This window comes from Panicum hallii, chromosome 2 (assembly GCF_002211085.1).
Source record: "Panicum hallii strain FIL2 chromosome 2, PHallii_v3.1, whole genome shotgun sequence".
Classification (NCBI taxonomy): Eukaryota; Viridiplantae; Streptophyta; class Magnoliopsida; order Poales; family Poaceae; genus Panicum; species Panicum hallii.
Genome location: NC_038043.1, coordinates 50291900 through 50309513, shown reverse-complemented (window position 1 = coordinate 50309513; position 17614 = coordinate 50291900). Strand labels below are relative to the sequence as shown.

General features: G+C 49.9%; 2 protein-coding genes across 2 annotated transcripts; one reads left to right on the top strand and one right to left on the bottom strand.

Annotated features, from left to right (window-relative positions):
- The first annotated feature begins 3810 nt into the window (after positions 1-3810).
- LOC112883638 lies at positions 3811-6690 on the top strand. The gene is made up of 3 exons (XM_025948977.1): positions 3811-4016; positions 4503-4640; positions 6471-6690. Exons 1-3 carry the CDS (start codon positions 3926-3928, stop codon positions 6482-6484), a joined length of 243 nt encoding a protein of 80 aa, XP_025804762.1. The 5' UTR covers positions 3811-3925; the 3' UTR covers positions 6485-6690.
- A 243-nt stretch (positions 6691-6933) lies between these two features.
- On the bottom strand, positions 6934-11451 carry LOC112879576 (LRR receptor-like serine/threonine-protein kinase GSO1). The gene is made up of 2 exons (XM_025943854.1): positions 7617-11451; positions 6934-7520 (listed from the first exon to the last, which is right to left on the bottom strand). The coding sequence occupies exons 1-2, from the start codon at positions 11044-11046 to the stop codon at positions 7168-7170; spliced, it is 3783 nt and encodes a 1260-aa protein (XP_025799639.1). The 5' UTR covers positions 11047-11451; the 3' UTR covers positions 6934-7167.
- Positions 11452-17614: the final 6163 nt, after the last annotated feature.

Here is a 17614-nt window from a genome sequence, read left to right as displayed (position 1 = left end):
TATGATAGTTGTTTCATGATGAATATGCCAATATCATTTTTAAGTTGTCAATCTTTATGATCCATTTTTTTGCTATTCATACTCAAAGTTAAAAATGATTAACTTAAATCTAAACATAGCTATATTTTGGGTTTGATGGTGTAAGTTCTAGGATTTTGCATCTAGTTACTAATTTCGATGAAGCAGAAACAAAACTCTACCATCTTGGAGCACTCTTGTTTTTTTATGAAAAAGTTACAATTTTGGTGCTAGTCCTCACTCAACCTTGTTCATCTCCCGTGACCTACAACCCTAATATTCTCCATCTCTGCGAGTTTCAATCATGTTTTGAGTCTCTCTAGCGAATAATGGCTCCACATATATATATATATGTATATATATATATATATATATATATTAGTGTTTATTAGGTTTAGGTTAGAGAAGCCCACGATTATTGGCTTCTTTGGCAAAAGAGGTGGGCAGCAAGGTGGCAAGGGCACCACTGGCTAGGTGATGAAGGATGGTCGGTGGAGTAGGTCATGGTGCACGTAACAAATCAACTACATGTTGAAGATTGTTCTTATTAGCTCGAGGAGATTTGGTGGTCATAGATCTGGCAGTGAGAGCCGGAGATGTGCAGGAGAGTGTGCTGGGAGCGGCGGTGAGGTGGGCGAGCGTTGTAACCGGAGCAATTGAGGAATATACGAAAAACAACAGAGGGATACATTGGAGGAAGAATAAAGAATGGGAAGTGTTGATGATGAAGGTCACCATTCATTCCTGTGGCGGTCAAGTTCAAACGTATTACAGATATGCCCAATAATATTACAAGTATTTTATCTTAAAAATATTTCTGGATAAATCAGGAGAAATCAAAGGGCTTGAGTGTTTGACCCAACACCAAGAATAGAAAAAAGAACCCAAACATCCAGACAGTAGCACTAACATGGTCCAATAGCTGCCGTGCCAAGTAGCCGATGTTCTCCCTTCGGTCTTGCTCTCTATGTCCTCCTTTTCCAAGTACCTTTCTCAGTGTGCACCTTTCTTTGCTCGAGATCCTGCAACAGTGTGTGCGCACAGCACACGAAACCTCTTCCACCCGCAGCCCTATATCTTCTGTCCCAGCCTTGCTAATAAACAAAGGTAAAAACAAAAATCTTGCGCTTTAAGCTGCCAGAGCAAGGAGAAAAGGGTTATCCCTTTCTTCTCCCCATCGGCGTCACTAAAAACGTCTCATCTTGTTGCAAGCATGCTGCGCCGGGCCCCTACACGATTTGCAGCTTTGTCTCGAGCGGATAAAATAACGGTGGGTGCGACACCACGCATCACGCTCAAACATAACTGAAGGTGCCGCATGTGAGAGATGTCGTGTGGAGGCTGCGGCCACGTATGTTGCAAGCTAGTGTTTATCCACCAAGTGTTTCTCACCTTGGGTGCAGTGGTAATATATGCTTAATCGATTGATTAAGGGAGGGATTAGCTAGTTCCCTTGCTACAATTTTCGTAAGGATCTCACATTTAGATCTATTTTCCGATGCTGAGGCTCGCATACACGGATACATTTACCCATACGAATACACACGTGCACAACTGCACATTCTACCTCTATTAGCACCTCGGAGAGACCGACGGTACAACTAGGATTGGAGATTTGAGGTTTGAGGATGGAATATGGGAAATTTGGGGTGAGATTTTCATCGAGAACAACAAGCTTATAGGAAGACCGCTATGGTAGGATAGTCCAATGGTGGTGGCGGTCACAAGGATAGGGTGGGCCGAACTAGGGCATCAGGCCACAACTGTGGTGGAGCTACAACTGTATGGCATAAGGGAGAAGATGCTAGCAAGGAAAACAGAGATGGAAGGGGAAGAAAGACATGCACTGTTGGATTTTGATCTAATGGTCAAGAAAATCGAGTGTGTTGGGCTCCTGGAACAATAGAAAATCAAATAGAGAGATCCTAACAAAATGTGCGGAAAAGGTTGTCCTCATCACAAAATATCACCTCTATCTCTATCACCGTAGTGATCATGCCGATGCGCATAGATATGTGTGTGATGGGGAGGTAACAAAGTCACCACTAATTCACAAAGTATACGATATGATGTGGTAAGCAGTAAAAAAAAAGAAGGCATGGCTGATTATTTGACAGCTGCGTCAAGAACTCAAGTTGTGAATCAAGCCGCTGTCACGATTTCTTGATTCCATTTTACCGGCACTGAAATGGAAACGGAGTATATATCATCGAATGTCCCACGCTAAGCCACATATGTTACTCACAAAGTCATGTTTGTTGGTTGAGTAACAATGTAGTTAACACATGGCACCTGTTCCCATTTTATATTTAACTTGCACGTCGATATCTCGTTTGGACTCTGATGCTCAACATCCAATCCAAGTGTCCAAGTAATCAAAAAGCCGCATCTGGACATCAATAACACAAATACTCCTCAAACAACACTGTTTCCGTGGCCATATATGTTCAAAACTTAATACAAATATTTTAATTCTCTATGTTTCCTTGATAAATCTGTGCAAATTCGAAGATTTACCATGATGTAGTTGAATTTTTTGGAAAAAAAAACATATGAATCGAAACATGTTAATTCTACCATCATTCTTTATTTTTTACCTTTAAATAATTTTTCTGATTATAGTAGTTCCTTAAATTTATAAGTTATTTTAGGCCCTGTTTGGAAGGTTTGTAATTATTTTCACTTGCAAATGGCTTCCATGTGTATTTCTATGTGCACAAGAAAAAACACTTGTAAATATTTTCCCTTGTAAATTTCTGTTTGGCTACCCAATTCCTTTCACAATGGAAAGAAATAGAAACGAACGATCCAGTGGAAAGAAACAGAAAGGAGAAGAACAAGGCCATCTCGTTCTCACGCTCGCAGCAGGCAGCCCCGAAGCAAGACACCGGCGCCGCTCGCTTCCTCGAAAGGTAGTCAGCCTCCATCCAAATGTGCGAATCAAAGGCAGGATCAGAGCATCATGATGCAAAAAGCATTCTGTGAACTCAGCTGCAGAAGGATCAGAGATTCAGAGCAGAGCACTGCAATGGCGGTGGATTAGCATGATGGATAGAGTCTGCAGTGACTTGCAGCAGCAGAGGATGGCAGTGGAAGATCTGTCAATGGTGGGGAGTTGACGATGAGGTGGCTTGATGCGCGGGCTCGCCGCCGCGATCTCGCAGCCACTCAGGCTCGCCATCGTGGGTGCTCGTTACCCCGATTCTAGTTCGCCGCAATCGGCCAGGGGAGCTCGAATTCCGGCCGCCCCAACATCACCACCGCGGCGCGCTCAGGTGGGGATTGAGAGGTTTGGCCGGCGAGTGCCGAGAACGACGGGACGGAGAGAACGACGACGAGTCGAGGAGGACCCTTGCTTCAGCCCGACATTCGTCGTTTTTTTAGTGTGGTCGATAGAGGCGATTATTTTTTTTTCCGGGCGTAAGAGCCGAATACGCTTGTAAATTTCTACCGGTCACAGCTCATCCAAACAGCACTTTTCGATTCTGATTGTAAAATTTTACAGACATGTATTTTGCACTGATTTTGGTCTGAAAACTGGACTTCCAAACAGGGTCTTAGTTGTCGGAAAAAAATACAGATGTGAGGGAGAGAACATAATGGGAAGATATTTTAAGAAAGTTGCAAAACAAAGGAAGCTGTGAATGCCACAGAATGATTTCAAATCGGGGTAACATGTATTTAGGCCCATGGGCTTCTTTATTTCCACCCACACATCTCTGTCGTGGTACAACCCGCGCATTGGCGGCCCACACTGCAGGAACCAAGTCCAGCAGGTAGGCAAGGCCCTCTCCGCTCACGCATTCGCCACAGCACTCCTCTCTCTCTCTCTCTCTCTCCGCCCTCGTCGTCCACTCCTCTCCCCGCAGCCGTGCCGTCCGCCCCGACAGGACAGGAGAGCAGCAGGATGCCGGCGACGCCGACGATCATCGGCGCCCTCCTGGGGCTGGGCACCCAGATGTACTCCAACGCCCTCCGCAAGCTCCCCTACATGCGCCGTATAGCCCCTTCCCCTGCCCTTCCCTCTCCCCATCGCCCGTTCATTTCTCCGTTTCGTGATCTGTCTCCGCATTGCGTCCTGCGCTCGGGGCGCCATCCGGGCGCTTGATTCCGTCTGATCTGCGGTGGCTCCACTAGCCCGTGGTATTTCGGTTGGTTTGGGCGCTTCCTTGGTCCTTGGAGTCCTAGATGCGATATGGCTCGTGATTTAGGTTTGTGGGCTGTAGATTTGACCTAGCTATTGGCTTCTCCTGATATAGGCGAAATATTAGGATTTGATTTAGAAATTTCGGGGTCTTAGTTCAGTTTATGAAGCTATGAAATACCATTTCACTTGATTTAGCGGGTCATACTGTCAACGTGATAGTCCGTTTGATTTCAAATGCCCACTTACCATTGATGATTGTTTTATGTTGCTTTGCATCAGCATCCTTTTAGGTATGATGATTCATTCTCATGTGGTTGTCATTCATAAATTGTTTTAGATCCCTGGGAGCATGTGTTGGGGATGGGTATTGGTGTGGTGTTCGTGAACCAGCTGGTAAAGTTTGATGAGAAGCTCAAGGAGGACCTTGACAAGATGCTTGAGCGCGCCAGGGAAGCCAATGAGCGGCGCTACATTGGTACTGTGCTTACTTGCTCTGATATTTCATGATTGCAATTTTGTGTTCTTTGTTTTGCCACACTGTTGCCAGTTTTTCCCATTTCCAATAAAAAAATACTTTACACTCTCTCTCCTTGTAATGCAATGCTATTAGAAGAGTTGGTAGTGCTTCCTGATCTGGATACTGATGTTAGAGTGTTTGAGGAATTACTAGTATATTCCTACAGTCGATTTTTGAACCCCTTCAAGCACTCTCATACATGCTATTTTATAATTTGGCTTTCCTAGAGTCAGAGAAACTAATGCATCATCCAGGAGCTACATTGGCAAACTTCCCTTTCAGCTTTGTTTGAAACAGAGGAAAAGCATATGAATTTCAAGCATTTTATTTTTTTAGAAAAAACTTTCATTGATTGGTAGCAGGGATGAAGGGTGAACTTAAAACACTTCCCCCCAAAAAATCTAGATTCATCTTCATCCTGGAACGTGTAGAGTTATGCTGAATTCTGATTTGACCCAAACTGCTACACTGTCACCTGTTTTGTCTGAAATTGGATGCCTGAAGAATTTTCATGACGGTATATATGAAGTAAGAGCATGGCTGAATTTGCTTCCATTTTTTTGTGATGTGGATATCCACATTCATCCTAGCAAAAGTAGTACAAACACTTAGTGTTTTGCACATTATCCGTTCAAACAAGAAATATCTTTCAAACAAATGGACTCAACAAATCTGTATTTTTCTTTGGCAAATTGTGTGAAATATATTTACTGTAGATGTAATCTTGTTTCTCGAGTAGCATGCTGAGTGGCCACACCATTGTGGGATCCCAAAAATTCATATTCGCTATGGGGATGGAGAAATTTTCTTCTGGTGATGTTGGATCTTGGGTCTTACCGTATTGATGCCTTGCTGAGGAGAGGAGTTCATTGCTACCTTTGGCCTTATCTATTATTAATACAGTACTTGGATTAGGCGCCATTCCTTAACTTGCAGATGCATTCTCTTGGTCACTGCTGAAATGTAATTCCGTATCTATACAGATTTTGCACTGCCTCATTAGTGTTTTGTTGATTTTTTTATTTTCTTGTTTTGTTTTCCCTTATAAACCTCCAAAAAATCCCTTATAAACCTCCAAAAAATCATTGCATTTATGTGTTACTGTCACTATGACAAGAGTGTTATCAACCTTATTTGTGATGGATTCTAGCTTACTACTTTCATTCTTTTTCTTCGTTTTCATTCTGATTCTATCGATGTGGAGTCCTTAATAAACCAGAATAGATTGAGGTATTTGTCTCATTTTGTTATAATGTTCTTTAATGTCTGTAAACTGCTGCACTACATGATCTAACTTTGCCACACTAAGATAGTTGTACGTAAGTCGATTTTATGGAAACATAGTCAGGTGGCACCATTATATATCTGACAGTTTAATAGGTAACTGAGGATGTGATAGTAGCTGAAAACTATGAATGTTAAATGGAGTTTGCATGACTTGGAAAATCAACAAAATATCTCATAAAGCTTAGATCCAAATCAAAATAATGGAAAACATAAATTACTGCTAAGGGAAACCTAATGAAGCCAGAATAAAATTTCGGAGTATGACTGCAGAGAAGAGAATAGCTGCAACAATGGGGCAGCATGATGCTAATTTCTTGCTGTGAAATCTATGTTTTGCCATTTTGGTGACTGAAATACATGTGCAGTTGACCATTTAACAGGTGCTTATTTGTGTACACAAAGCTTTGGGAACAACAAACTTGACCACTTTCATTTTTTGCAGTCTTCATTCTGTTTGGTAGCCATGTGGCCTAACAACTTTTTGTTCCACCTTTTGTGCAGATGACGATGAATAGGTGTTCAAATTTGTTTGCCAGCTACCTGTATTTTTGCAACTTTGTTGTCAGTACACATGGTCAGGACTGCAGACCCCCCATCGTCTTAGTTGTTGTCTCAGCTTCCACAGCTTCCACATTCCAGCTGTGGCCTTGTAATAAGCGTTGTTTCACAATGGATTCGATGGTTTGCTTCTATAAGACATGTCAATCATGGCTTCAGAATCTGATGGCTTACCTTCTCTGATGCAAAATTATTCAGTTATAATGATTGTGCTTTTGCATCTCCGCCATTCTTTCTGTCTGGTGGCATTTGTTTCATGGCTCTTTTTCGTTCAACATAATGATTTTCTAGATTTTTATTTGCCAATCTTTCCTATTTAAAGGTTATACAATCATGTCAGTCCTATGAGCGCTCTAGTGCCGTCTCTCATTTCGCAATCACATTACTGTTACAGCTACTTGCAGAATGAGTAACATGTAAGGGATCTCAACCATTTTCAGATAATTGTACAAGCGATTTCCATACTCAGTAAAATTTAAAATTAAACTAAGGGCATTCTTGACTTGATTCAATGGCGAACCCTCGAAGCCACAACCTTTGTTGCTAATTTCATGAAAAATAAGCTAATTTAGGCATTTAGCTGAATCACGATACAGAGAAAAGGCGGCTCTAGAACAAGTTTTCCCCAGTCTTCGAAATCCTAACGCTTCTCGCCGGCGCGATAGTAATCGAGCGAAACGTGGAGCAGCAGATCGGAGACCTGCCGCGCCGTCGGCCTCTCCCCCGGCGCCGTCCTCGTGCACCGGAGCGCCACCTCCAGCACCTCCGCCATCGACGACTCCTCGCGCGGCGCCAGCGGCTTCAGAGCCGGGTCGAACACCTGCTCCCGGGCCGGCAACGGCGCGTCCATCCTGGACTGCACCCACCTCACCATGTCCATGTCGCCGCCGAAGGTCTTGTCCGTCGGCAGGAGGCCGGTGACCAGCTCCATGAGCACGATGCCCATGCTGTAGACGTCGCTCCTCTCCGTCGCCTTCAGGGAGTACGCGCACTCTGCAGAGGAAACGTGACGCGTTCTACATTGTCAGGAATTGCATCTGCCAATCTGCAATTGCGTCTGAAGTTTTTCATTTCAGGGGCTGGGATTACCTGGAGCGATGTAGCCGTATGATCCGGCGAAGCAGGAAGCTGACTCGGTGCAGTCCTTGCCGAAGGCGGCCTGCCGGTTCTCGGCGACGGCCTTGGCGAGGCCGAAGTCGCCGAGGTGCGCCTCCATGTCGCCGTCGAGGAGCACGTTGCTGGACTTGATGTCCCGGTGCACGATCCGCGGCACGCAGTCGTGGTGGAGGTACTCGACGCCCTGCGCCAGCCCGGCCGCGACCTTGAGCCGCGCGTCCCAGCCGAGCACCCGCTTCTTGCGGCCGCCGCCGGCGCCGACGCCGCCGCCGTGCAGCCAGTCGTAGAGGCTGCCGTTCTCCATGTACTCGTAGACGAGCATGCTGCCGCCGCCGCCGGCGTCGTGAGAGGTGATGAACCCGAGCAGCTTGACCAGGTGCCGGTGCCGGACGCGGCCCAGGATCTTGATCTCCCGCGCGAAGCTCTTGTCGTGCAGTAGCATGTCGCTGTCCATGTGCGCGATCCTCTTCACGGCCACCGTCTCGCCGGTGGACAGCTCCGCCCTGTACACCGTCCCGGACCCGCCGGACCCGATCGCGAACTGGTCGCTCAGGTTCCCCGTGGCCTCCATGATCGCCTCCCACCGGAACTCCCGCCGCGCCGAGCCCTTCACGACGAGCTGCCGGTTCGTGTTGCCCGAGCTCGACGAGAACGCCGTGCAGTTCACCTCCCGTGACCGCCGGCCATGGCGCCGCACCACCATCAGAGCAAGCACGATGATCAGGAGCACAATCGCCAGCGTGACCGCAGCAGACACCAGCGCGATGGTCACCGAGCTAAGCGTCGACCGGTCTCCTCCGCTGCTGCAACCTCTCAACGGGCTGCCGCAGAGTCCGACATTATCGGCGAACGCGCCCTGCGGCCACCGGCCGAACTCGACTCCCAACCTCCCTTCCAGCTGGTTGCTGGACAAGTCCAGCTGCACCAGACTGCTCATTCCGGCAAGCTGCGACGGCACTGCTCCGACCAAAGCATTGTGAGAGAGGTTCAAATCTTCCAGCTTGGAGAGTGAACCGAGAGATGCAGGAATATGGCCACTGAAATTGTTGCTGCTCAAATCCAACAAGCTCTGCAACTCTTGCAACTTGCCAATGTCCGGAGGGATCGGACCAGACAGGTAATTCTGCGACAAATTCAGCTCATAGAGGTTGCTCAATTTTGCGATCGCCGTCGGAATCAAACCTGAGAGCTGGTTGTGTGCGAGATTCAGCACGTTGAGGGACACCAAGCTGCCGAGTTCAGGCGGCACTGTTCCATTGATGTGGTTGCTGTCGAGGGAGAGCTTCAGGAGCTTGGAGCAGTTGCTGAGCTGCACCGGGAATGCTCCGGTGAACTCGTTGTTGGAGAGCGTCAGCTCTCCGAGCTGCGGCAGCGAGCCCAGCCAGTCCGGGACCGGCCCTGACAGCCGGTTGTGGCTGAGGACGATGAGGCTGAGCTGCTTGCACTGCGCGAGCGTCGCCGGGATGCTGCCGGTGAGCGCGTTGTTCGACACGTCCAGCAGCGTCAGCGCGGCGATGCCGCCCAGCGCCGGCGGGATGGGCCCGGAGAGCATGTTGCTCCCCAGGCGCACGCGCTGGAGCGACGACGATCGGCCGAGCTGCGCGGGGATCCCGCCATGGAAGGAGTTATTGGTGGCGTCGAAGGACAGCAGCCTCGCCGTGCCGCAGAGCGGCAGGAGGCTGCCGGTGAGCCGGTTGTGCGCGATGTTGACCCTCGTGATGTTCCGGCACTCGAACATGCCGTCCGGGATGGTGCCGGAGAGCGAGTTGTTGTAGAGCATGAACTGCTGCAGTGACCGGAGCTTCCCGAACGTCTCGGGAATCGGCCCGGACAGAGCATTGTCGGCCAAATCAAGAACTTGAAGCTGCTGGCACTCGCCGAGCTCCGGCGGGATCACGCCGGACAACTCGTTCTGCCTGAAGTCAATGAACATCAGCTGCGACAGGTTCCCCATGGACGCCGGTATGCTCCCGTTGAACCGGTTCCCGAAGATGTCGATCATCTGCAAGCTCGCGCAGTCCCCGATGGACTCCGGTAACTCGCCGGTGAACTGGTTCTCATACAGGTACAGTACCTCGAGGTTCCCGAGGCGGCCGATGGCGTCCGGCAGCCGGCCGGTGAGCTGGTTGTGATACAATGCCAGAGTCTGGAGCTCGGTGAGGTTGAAGAGCTCCGGCGGCAGCTCGCCGGAGAGGCTGTTGTTGTTGAGCAGCAGGTCCGTCAGGTTGCCGAGCTCACCGAGCGCGGCGGGGATGGCGCCGGAGAGGCTGTTGTTCGCCAGGTCGAGCTGCGTCAGCGCCTGGCACCGCGAGAGCCCCTCCGGTATCTGCCCGGTGAAGTTGTTGGTTGAGAGCATGAGGTGCTCGAGGCTACTGGACTCTGCTTCGTCGCCGCCGCCGCCGCCGCCGCACAGGTCGCCGGGAACGCTGCCGGTGAGTTGGTTGTCGGAGAGCACCAAGAAAGTAAGCTCCGGCAGCCGGCCGAGCTCGGCGGGGAGCGCGCCGGAGAGCATGTTGCCGGACAGGTCGATCGTGCGCACCCGCGAGAGCTTGGCGAGCGCGCGCGGGACGCGGCCGGAGAGGCGGTTGTTCATGAGGTTGAGGTACTGGAGCTCGCCGAGCGCACCGAGCTCCGGCGGTATGGCGCCCACCAGCGAGTTGTTGCCCAGGTTCAGCTTCTGGAGCCCCGTGAGCCTCCCGAGCTCCGGCGGTATCGCGCCCGTGAGCTGGTTGCCGGCGAGCGCGAGCACCTGTAGGCTCGCCAGGCCGGCGACGCCCCGCGGTATGGGCCCGGACAGCGCGTTCTGCTGCAGGTTCAGCGCCGTGAGCGCGGCGAGCTGCGCGAGGCTCGTCGGGATCGGGCCCGTGAGGTTGCAGGACGCGAGGCCGAGCACGGTGAGGTTGCCGAGCTCCCCGAGCGTGTCCGGGATGGCGCCCGACAGGCCCGGGTTGTCGCCGGCGCGGAGCACCTGGAGCGCCGCGAGCTTGCCCAGCGACGCCGGTATCTCGCCCGTGAGCTGGTTGGAGTAGAGCAGCAGCACCTGGAGGCTCGCCAGCCCGCCGAGCGCCGCCGGGATGGGACCCGTGAGCGCGTTGGCCGACAGGTCGATCGCCTCGAGCGCGTCGAGCCGCGCCAGCGCGCGGGGCACCGGCCCGGCCAGCCCGGCGCCGGAGAGGTTGAGGCCGACCACCCTGAGCCCCGCGTCGTCGCACGCCACGCCGGCCCAGGAGCAGAACCCCGCGCCGCTGGAGTTCCAGCCCGCCAGGACCCCCTCGGGATCGCCGACGAACGCGCGCTTCACCTCCAGCAGCACGTCGCCGTCATCCGCCTCCGCCACGCAAGAGAGCATCGCCAGCGCCACGAGAAACCATGCCGACACCATGAACCGCCGCCCCGCCGCCATTGCCGCTCCCCCGGTGTTGCTGCACCTCACTGGCAGCCGCAGCTTCCGCTAGGTGTCGACTTGTAGGGAGGCGCACGAATGCGGCGGGCAGGCGTGCGGGTGCATGGGCGCATGGGTTCCCGAGCGAGTCAGCGTCGTGAAGCGACGAGGCAGGCGAGTTAAAGGAGGTGGCGGTGTCTGCGTCGTGTCTCAGAGAGCAGAGGCGCCCTCCGTCTCAGTGCAATGGCATGGGAGGGCAGGGGGGCATTGAATGGCGCCGACCGCGTCGGCCTCTGGAAGGAGTTGGTGTGCTTGGGGAATGGCGGAGCTGCTGGGCCGAGCTCGATAAACAGAGGAGAGAGAGGGCGGATTCGGCTGGCAGTTGGGGGAGTGAGTAGAGTAGAGCAGGGCAGACTAGATTGGGGCCGGGGGGGGGGGGGGGGGGGGGGGGGGGGGGCGGGGGTTGGGCGAGAGAGAGGACGGGTGAGGTGGAGACTGGAGAGAGAGAGAGACGGAGGGTTGGAGGAGAGAGATGGAGTTCGTAGAAAGAGAGTGGTTGGCCTCCCTTTTATGGGTGATGGATTCAGAATCCTTCCTGCCTTCCTCCCTTCCTCCCTCCATGGTTGTGACTTGTGGCAACGAACGAAGTGGCTGGAACGATTTGACCTGCTGCATGGGGCCATTGCGACGGAGGATTTGCTATGTTCATCGCGTTAGTAATTGCTTCGGATTGGCACACGAGTCGTTTAGGTTTTGATAGGAAATTGTACAAACAAATACTTATCCATTTGAAAGTTTCGGTTATTTTTGTTTTATCCTAAGTTAACATCATATCGATTTTGTTAAATCGTCATTAACTAAGTATTGTTAATGCATCTATGGTATTGTAGGTTTCAATGCAGTCAAAATTTATAGAAGTTTGATTGAGAAAAAAATTATAAAAAATATTAACGCTCAGTGTTCATCTATTTCTAGAGAGATTATTTTCACTCCATCCAATCTCTATTGTAATTTGTGTTGAGGTGGGTTATTGTCCTCAGCCCTAACGAGACTCCAGCCGTCAATTATCGTTAAGTTTAGAGATTAGGATCTGTAGATTGGGATATAAAGATCAGATTTTCTTTGGGTGAAAAGAAATGATAGAGGGGTATAGGTTGGTCCAGAGGTGGTGGTGAGGGGTGGCAAGGCGGTGGCCTCCGTGGCAACAACAAAGTGAAGTACTGTTTATAGGCGGTGGCTTGATAAAGGCGTGTAATCAAATCGAATGAGGTTAACATGTTGATGGAATGTGTTGGGGATCGCCATCTCCGAGAGACGGCGGTCGATGGTCCCGTAAAAATCCTATTAGTAACCTTTAACGTTTCTTTTTCATTGTTTCTATAGATGCAAACAACTATGACGATGAAGGCGTTATCCTCCGATCCCTGGCCGAAGGTCCTCGACGATCAAGGAGAAAGATCCCCAAGGGAACGAGCACCTTCGATGGCCACAAGTATGAATTCGTCATCTGAACTAATGGTGAAAACCAAAGGGATCGAAGGTTACTGATAGGATCATGGATGAAACGTGACTCGGTAGAATAGGCAATTTGTATACTCCAAGTTCTAGAAATGTCCTTTAAGGCCGGAATATTCTTAGAATATCTTGGGTAGGTAGGAGCACAACACGAGGGTAAGGGGTATAAATACTCTCTCCTTTTACTGCAATCAGAATAATTTTTTAAGATTTTGAAAGTGCATAGAAGGTTGTTCCATTGAATCAGAACACTATTTTAACTTTTCTGTTTAGAAAAATATCCTTCAGATCCTAATAGAATGTCATCGTGAATTCGGTGTTTGGGAACCGGGCAGATAGGAGAATGAAGGTGGGACAATGGTGTCGGTTGAGGCGCCTAAGAGGAGGGATGTCTAGAAGTAGAGAGAGAGAAATTACGAGATGTAAGTAAGTTCCTAAAAAAAAGAGAGATGTAAGAAAGTTATGTTAAGTCGGATACCGACGATGGTATGCAAAAATCGAGTGCCATCATGGTGAGGGGTGCTCAAACATCCAAGTTGCAAGAGAACATTCCAAAAAGAGGAAGTATTTTTCTAATTTATTGTGTAATGAAATAGTACCAGGAAAGAAGAAACCAGTTGATGGATGCACGGATAAGCAAGCAAGAGCAGCGGCTCCATGAATTTGGTGAGGGAGGGCGGGCGTGCGTGTGTGATTGTGTCCATACGTCTGCGAAACACAAGAGGAAGGTACGCAACTAGGCCCTACGCATGCAAACGGATGTTGTGCCTGAGAGTTAATGCACGGGCAGGCATATAGTATCTTTGTCCATTTGACATGTACAGGAATGTTAGTTGCTGCAGCAGTATCCTTGCTCTCACATCACGTACTCCTAGGGCCTAGGACGTCAACGTTGCCGTAGGATACTAGTAGGTCCGTGCTACCCCCCGTAGCCTCAACGAGCAAGAAGTGTACAGTGACGTGACAAGTTGCAAGGAGCTAGTACTAGCTAGCACACTATTCCAAAGGTCACGAGACACTCGACAAATAATATCTCCTGTTTTCTTCTCCTCGCAACAAATGGCACCCAAAATTCTCACTCGTATGCTTGGCCGTGCAGCTGAGGTGAAACCTGGCCGGATCTCATCTGCCTGCCGGTGAAACTCTGGCCGGTCGCCGCCTTTTTCGGTGGGAGCAGACACGAGATTTTGTGCTGGGCTACCGACGCCCGAAGATTCAAAAAGGTCTGGCTAGCCTTTTGCGTTGGCGTGGCCGCGACGACGTGACGAACCGTGAGGAGCCTGGCTGGCATCTCGCACAGCGGCAGCCACCATGGCTGGTTTCCCTGTGCCCGTGCGGCAACGTGGGCATGCAGAATAGGAACAGGAACTGGTTTCCATGGCCCAGCCGGCAGCAGGAGGAATCTTCCTCCTGCTCTTTTCTCGAGCAAGGTAGGGTTCGAGTCCGAGCGGCGCATGCAGCGTGCTCGTGAAAAATGTCTGCTCGGGATCATCCGGTCGGCAGCCGACGATCGCCGACGATCTTCCTCGACGCCGGCGAGGATGCATATAATGTCTGCAGTGAGGCCCGGCGCCGCCGCCGACTCGCTGCGCGGAGGCCGCCGCGCTCGTCGGCTCCGCCCCGCGCGGCGGCCGCTGCTGTTGGCAGCTTCAGAGTTCAGAGTTTTCAGACCTCCCCGGCCGGTTCCCTCCCACGCCACGCCGTGGAGTGGGACCCGCGCGGCAGGTTCCGTGCTGGGCCCTCCCGTCGCGATCCCGGAGAGTAGTAGAGCAGGGCCCCGCCGATAGCGGGCCGGAAAGGTGACGCGACGGGCTCGGCTCGCGGTCGCGGGCGTGCGAGGGGGCCCGGGCCGGTCACGGCGTGGCCCGGCACCGAGTTGTCAGGTTGCCGACCCGTCGCTGACGCCGTGGTCCCCGCGCCCGTCACCCCCTCTGTTCCTTTTCCACGGCACGCATTGGGGGGGGGGGGTTGGGGTTGCCTCCGGTTTAAGCGCTTGTTCCGGTAACAATGCTCTCTTCATAGGATTAGAGGAGATCAAATCCTTTGTTACTGAACTGTACAATTTCCAAACCGAACCGAAAAAGGTGCACATGAGTGGTCTCCATGTCAACGAAAAGGGGAAGCATGCATCCATGTTATTGGAATTTGAAACCGATGCTGAGTTTCCAACAAACAAAAAAGGTTAGGAACGAAGGGCATGCATGTTCATTTCATCGTACTGGCACTGTCAAGAAAAGAGCACTGCCGAGCAAAATCATCGCATCATGATTAAAGACGCGGGGCAGCAAAAAGTAGGTAAAAGGGGGCAAAAGAGCAAAATCGTTAGCTCGGAACGGAACACAAGGCGTCGCGAGCTCCTTTCTGCTCCAAAGCTTGCGCCCTTTTTGGCCGGACTTGCGCTCGAGTACAGTCCAATCGGAAAGTGTTTTTGTTCGGATGATGCATAGCTTGTACTATACAGGCATACATACTGATCCTATGAATACATATAATTTGGGGGTCCTAATGGCAACAGCTCAACTAGGGTTATGTTCCCGTACATATATGTAGGAGCAGTTTAAAAGTTTTAAATTCAAATTAGTATCTCAAAAAGTTCAACCATCTCTTGAATGGTTTGACAAATAAAATCACCTCAACTGGTCGCTTCAATAAAAAAAAAATCATGCCCCTTTTTACCTAAAGGGGATATTTAATTTGGCCATTTGACAAACTAACCGCACAATTCGTGGGCATCAGGTACAGAATAAATTTGTCAAGATGCTAGCATTCTTTCATTCTGGTTTAGATTTGGACAAATTATAGTGCTCGTTGACTACTGCTTGTCCACCTGCTCACGCTCGTACAGAATTCTCATGCAGCATTTCTTTACGCCTTGAAGAGGATCTGGAAGATGCGGGTAAGAGATTGGTTGCTATCTAAACATTTCAATTCTCAACCCCCCTAATATATTATATGTGTGTATAGTTTCTGTTTTGTGGTTACATGAAGAAATGGAGCTTCACCTTCTAGTTTGGTGAGCTAATCCCCGTTCCCTAGCTTGCTTACTATAATGACCTAGCTAGACCATTGTGTACTTGCTAAAAACAATTGGGCTAGTAGCATCTTGGCTGCCTTTTTGTGCCCTGGATAAGGTCCTTCCAAAGTCCAGCCCTTTTCCTTCCTGAGGATGATACTTGATTAATATGCTAGTGTAGTAGTGTTTGACACTTTAGTCAAACCTAACGTCATTAATTTAATAAGTATCATGAACAAGGTCTCAACCACGAGATGACACCTCATAAGCCTGCTGCGTATAACCTGGATGACACACTTTTGAGACATAGGTCAACTAGACATGCAAGAAAAAACTAATACTGGATTTGATGTAGATTACTAAATTAGTAGTACGTTGTGCAGGCAAAATGGCGTGCAAGAAAGATGCCTGTTGCAGCAGCTGCTGGACTGGTCACAGCGAATGTTACCTGCAGCACTTGGGGTCTGCAAGGAAGCAGGTACCAGCTTTGCCCTCCAATCATAGTCAAGAGAAGAATGGGTGATGATCCTTACTAATTGTCTTGCTAGTTGCTGCTAAGTCGTACTGCTGCCAGATATGACTCACTGTAGTGACAACCAGGAAAAACACACGGCAAGAAGTGGTCCGCATCTCGTGCAACAGAGAGTCCAGCCGTTGTTCATCAGGCACAACACGATTGCAGGTAACAGCGCACATGAATTAGGCCCAGACATGCCTGTGCAACTGTGCAAGTACGGCGCTGCATCTAGCTATCTGCGCTTGGGTTGGGGGCAATGCCATGACCAGGCACCAACCATCTGATTCACCCTAACTACCTCTCTCTACCCATCACCCAAACAGCAGCCAGCCGAGCGATCCAATTCCAGATGGTTCTAACTTTCTAGGCTCCGTGGCTCACCGCTCGGGGAATCCCAGCAGACCGATCGGTGATCGCGTATACCTGGATCGACGTGATGGATGCGGGAGCAGAAAGGCAACCCGCTGATCGCTCCAGCTCGCGGCGTTTCTGAGTTCTGACCGCACCCTCGGGATCTCACTGCTGTTTCGACGCGGACGCGGCCTGCTTGGGTTTGGATCATCCGGGTGTCGTTTGCATGGATGCAGCGGCGCCTGAAACTGAAAGCCATGGCGTAACCGCACGATTTGCTTCTTCTGAAAATCCCGGAATTCTTTTGCTGTAGGTTGCGTCGACCCCTCACTGCACAGTGGCAGAACTATGATTGATAGTTTAGGGGAGCTGCCCTTCTTCTCCCTGCCCTGTCTGCAGTGTCTTTCTCCGGCCGTGGTGGCCGAGCACGTAGGAGGGGCTAGACTGCTAGAGCCACCACCTATTTGACGTTCGAGTTAAGTGCAAGGTGCATATGGAATTTAATGTAGGGTAAATTTTACTTCTGAACAATTTAAGGCACAGCTCCTCTCACTTCTGAATAGTAGCTCTGCTTCTGAAAATAATTCTCTAGGTAAAATTTTAAGTATGAAGTGATTCAGAGGAAGTAAATTAGAAGAAGCTATGCTTTTCAGTTTCCAGCCTAAATTAGTCAAAATTTAGCCTAGGTAGAATAATTCACTTCTCTATAAAAAGAACCGTTTGATAGAGCTGATACTAAATTTAGCCGGAAAGTTGCTCTGGGAGCTCAGAAATATGGTAGAGTTGCATTGACAGCAAAATATGCAAAACGGCAAAAGTGTCGTGTATTATTGTGGTAGGAAGGGGAAAAAAAGGACTAAAAGAAGTTCGACATACTCCCATCCATAACATAGTCATACTTTATATGACCTATAATTCCTGTCTTTTTCTTTGAACATTACCTCTTTTGTGAGAATAATGCATACTGTCCTTTTCGTATGATTACTTGTGTTTGCGTATGAGAAGCAGCAGCATGGGCAGGTGCTGTCCACGCTTTGGTGATATATATAGATACAACAGTGACTGCACATCGCTGGAAAAGAGAATTATCAGCAGAGTTTGTACTTGTTAAGATTATGGGGACGATGCGATTGAACAGGAGTCTCGAGGATATGATACCTTTGCTTTGCAACAGGAAATTGACAAGGACAAAT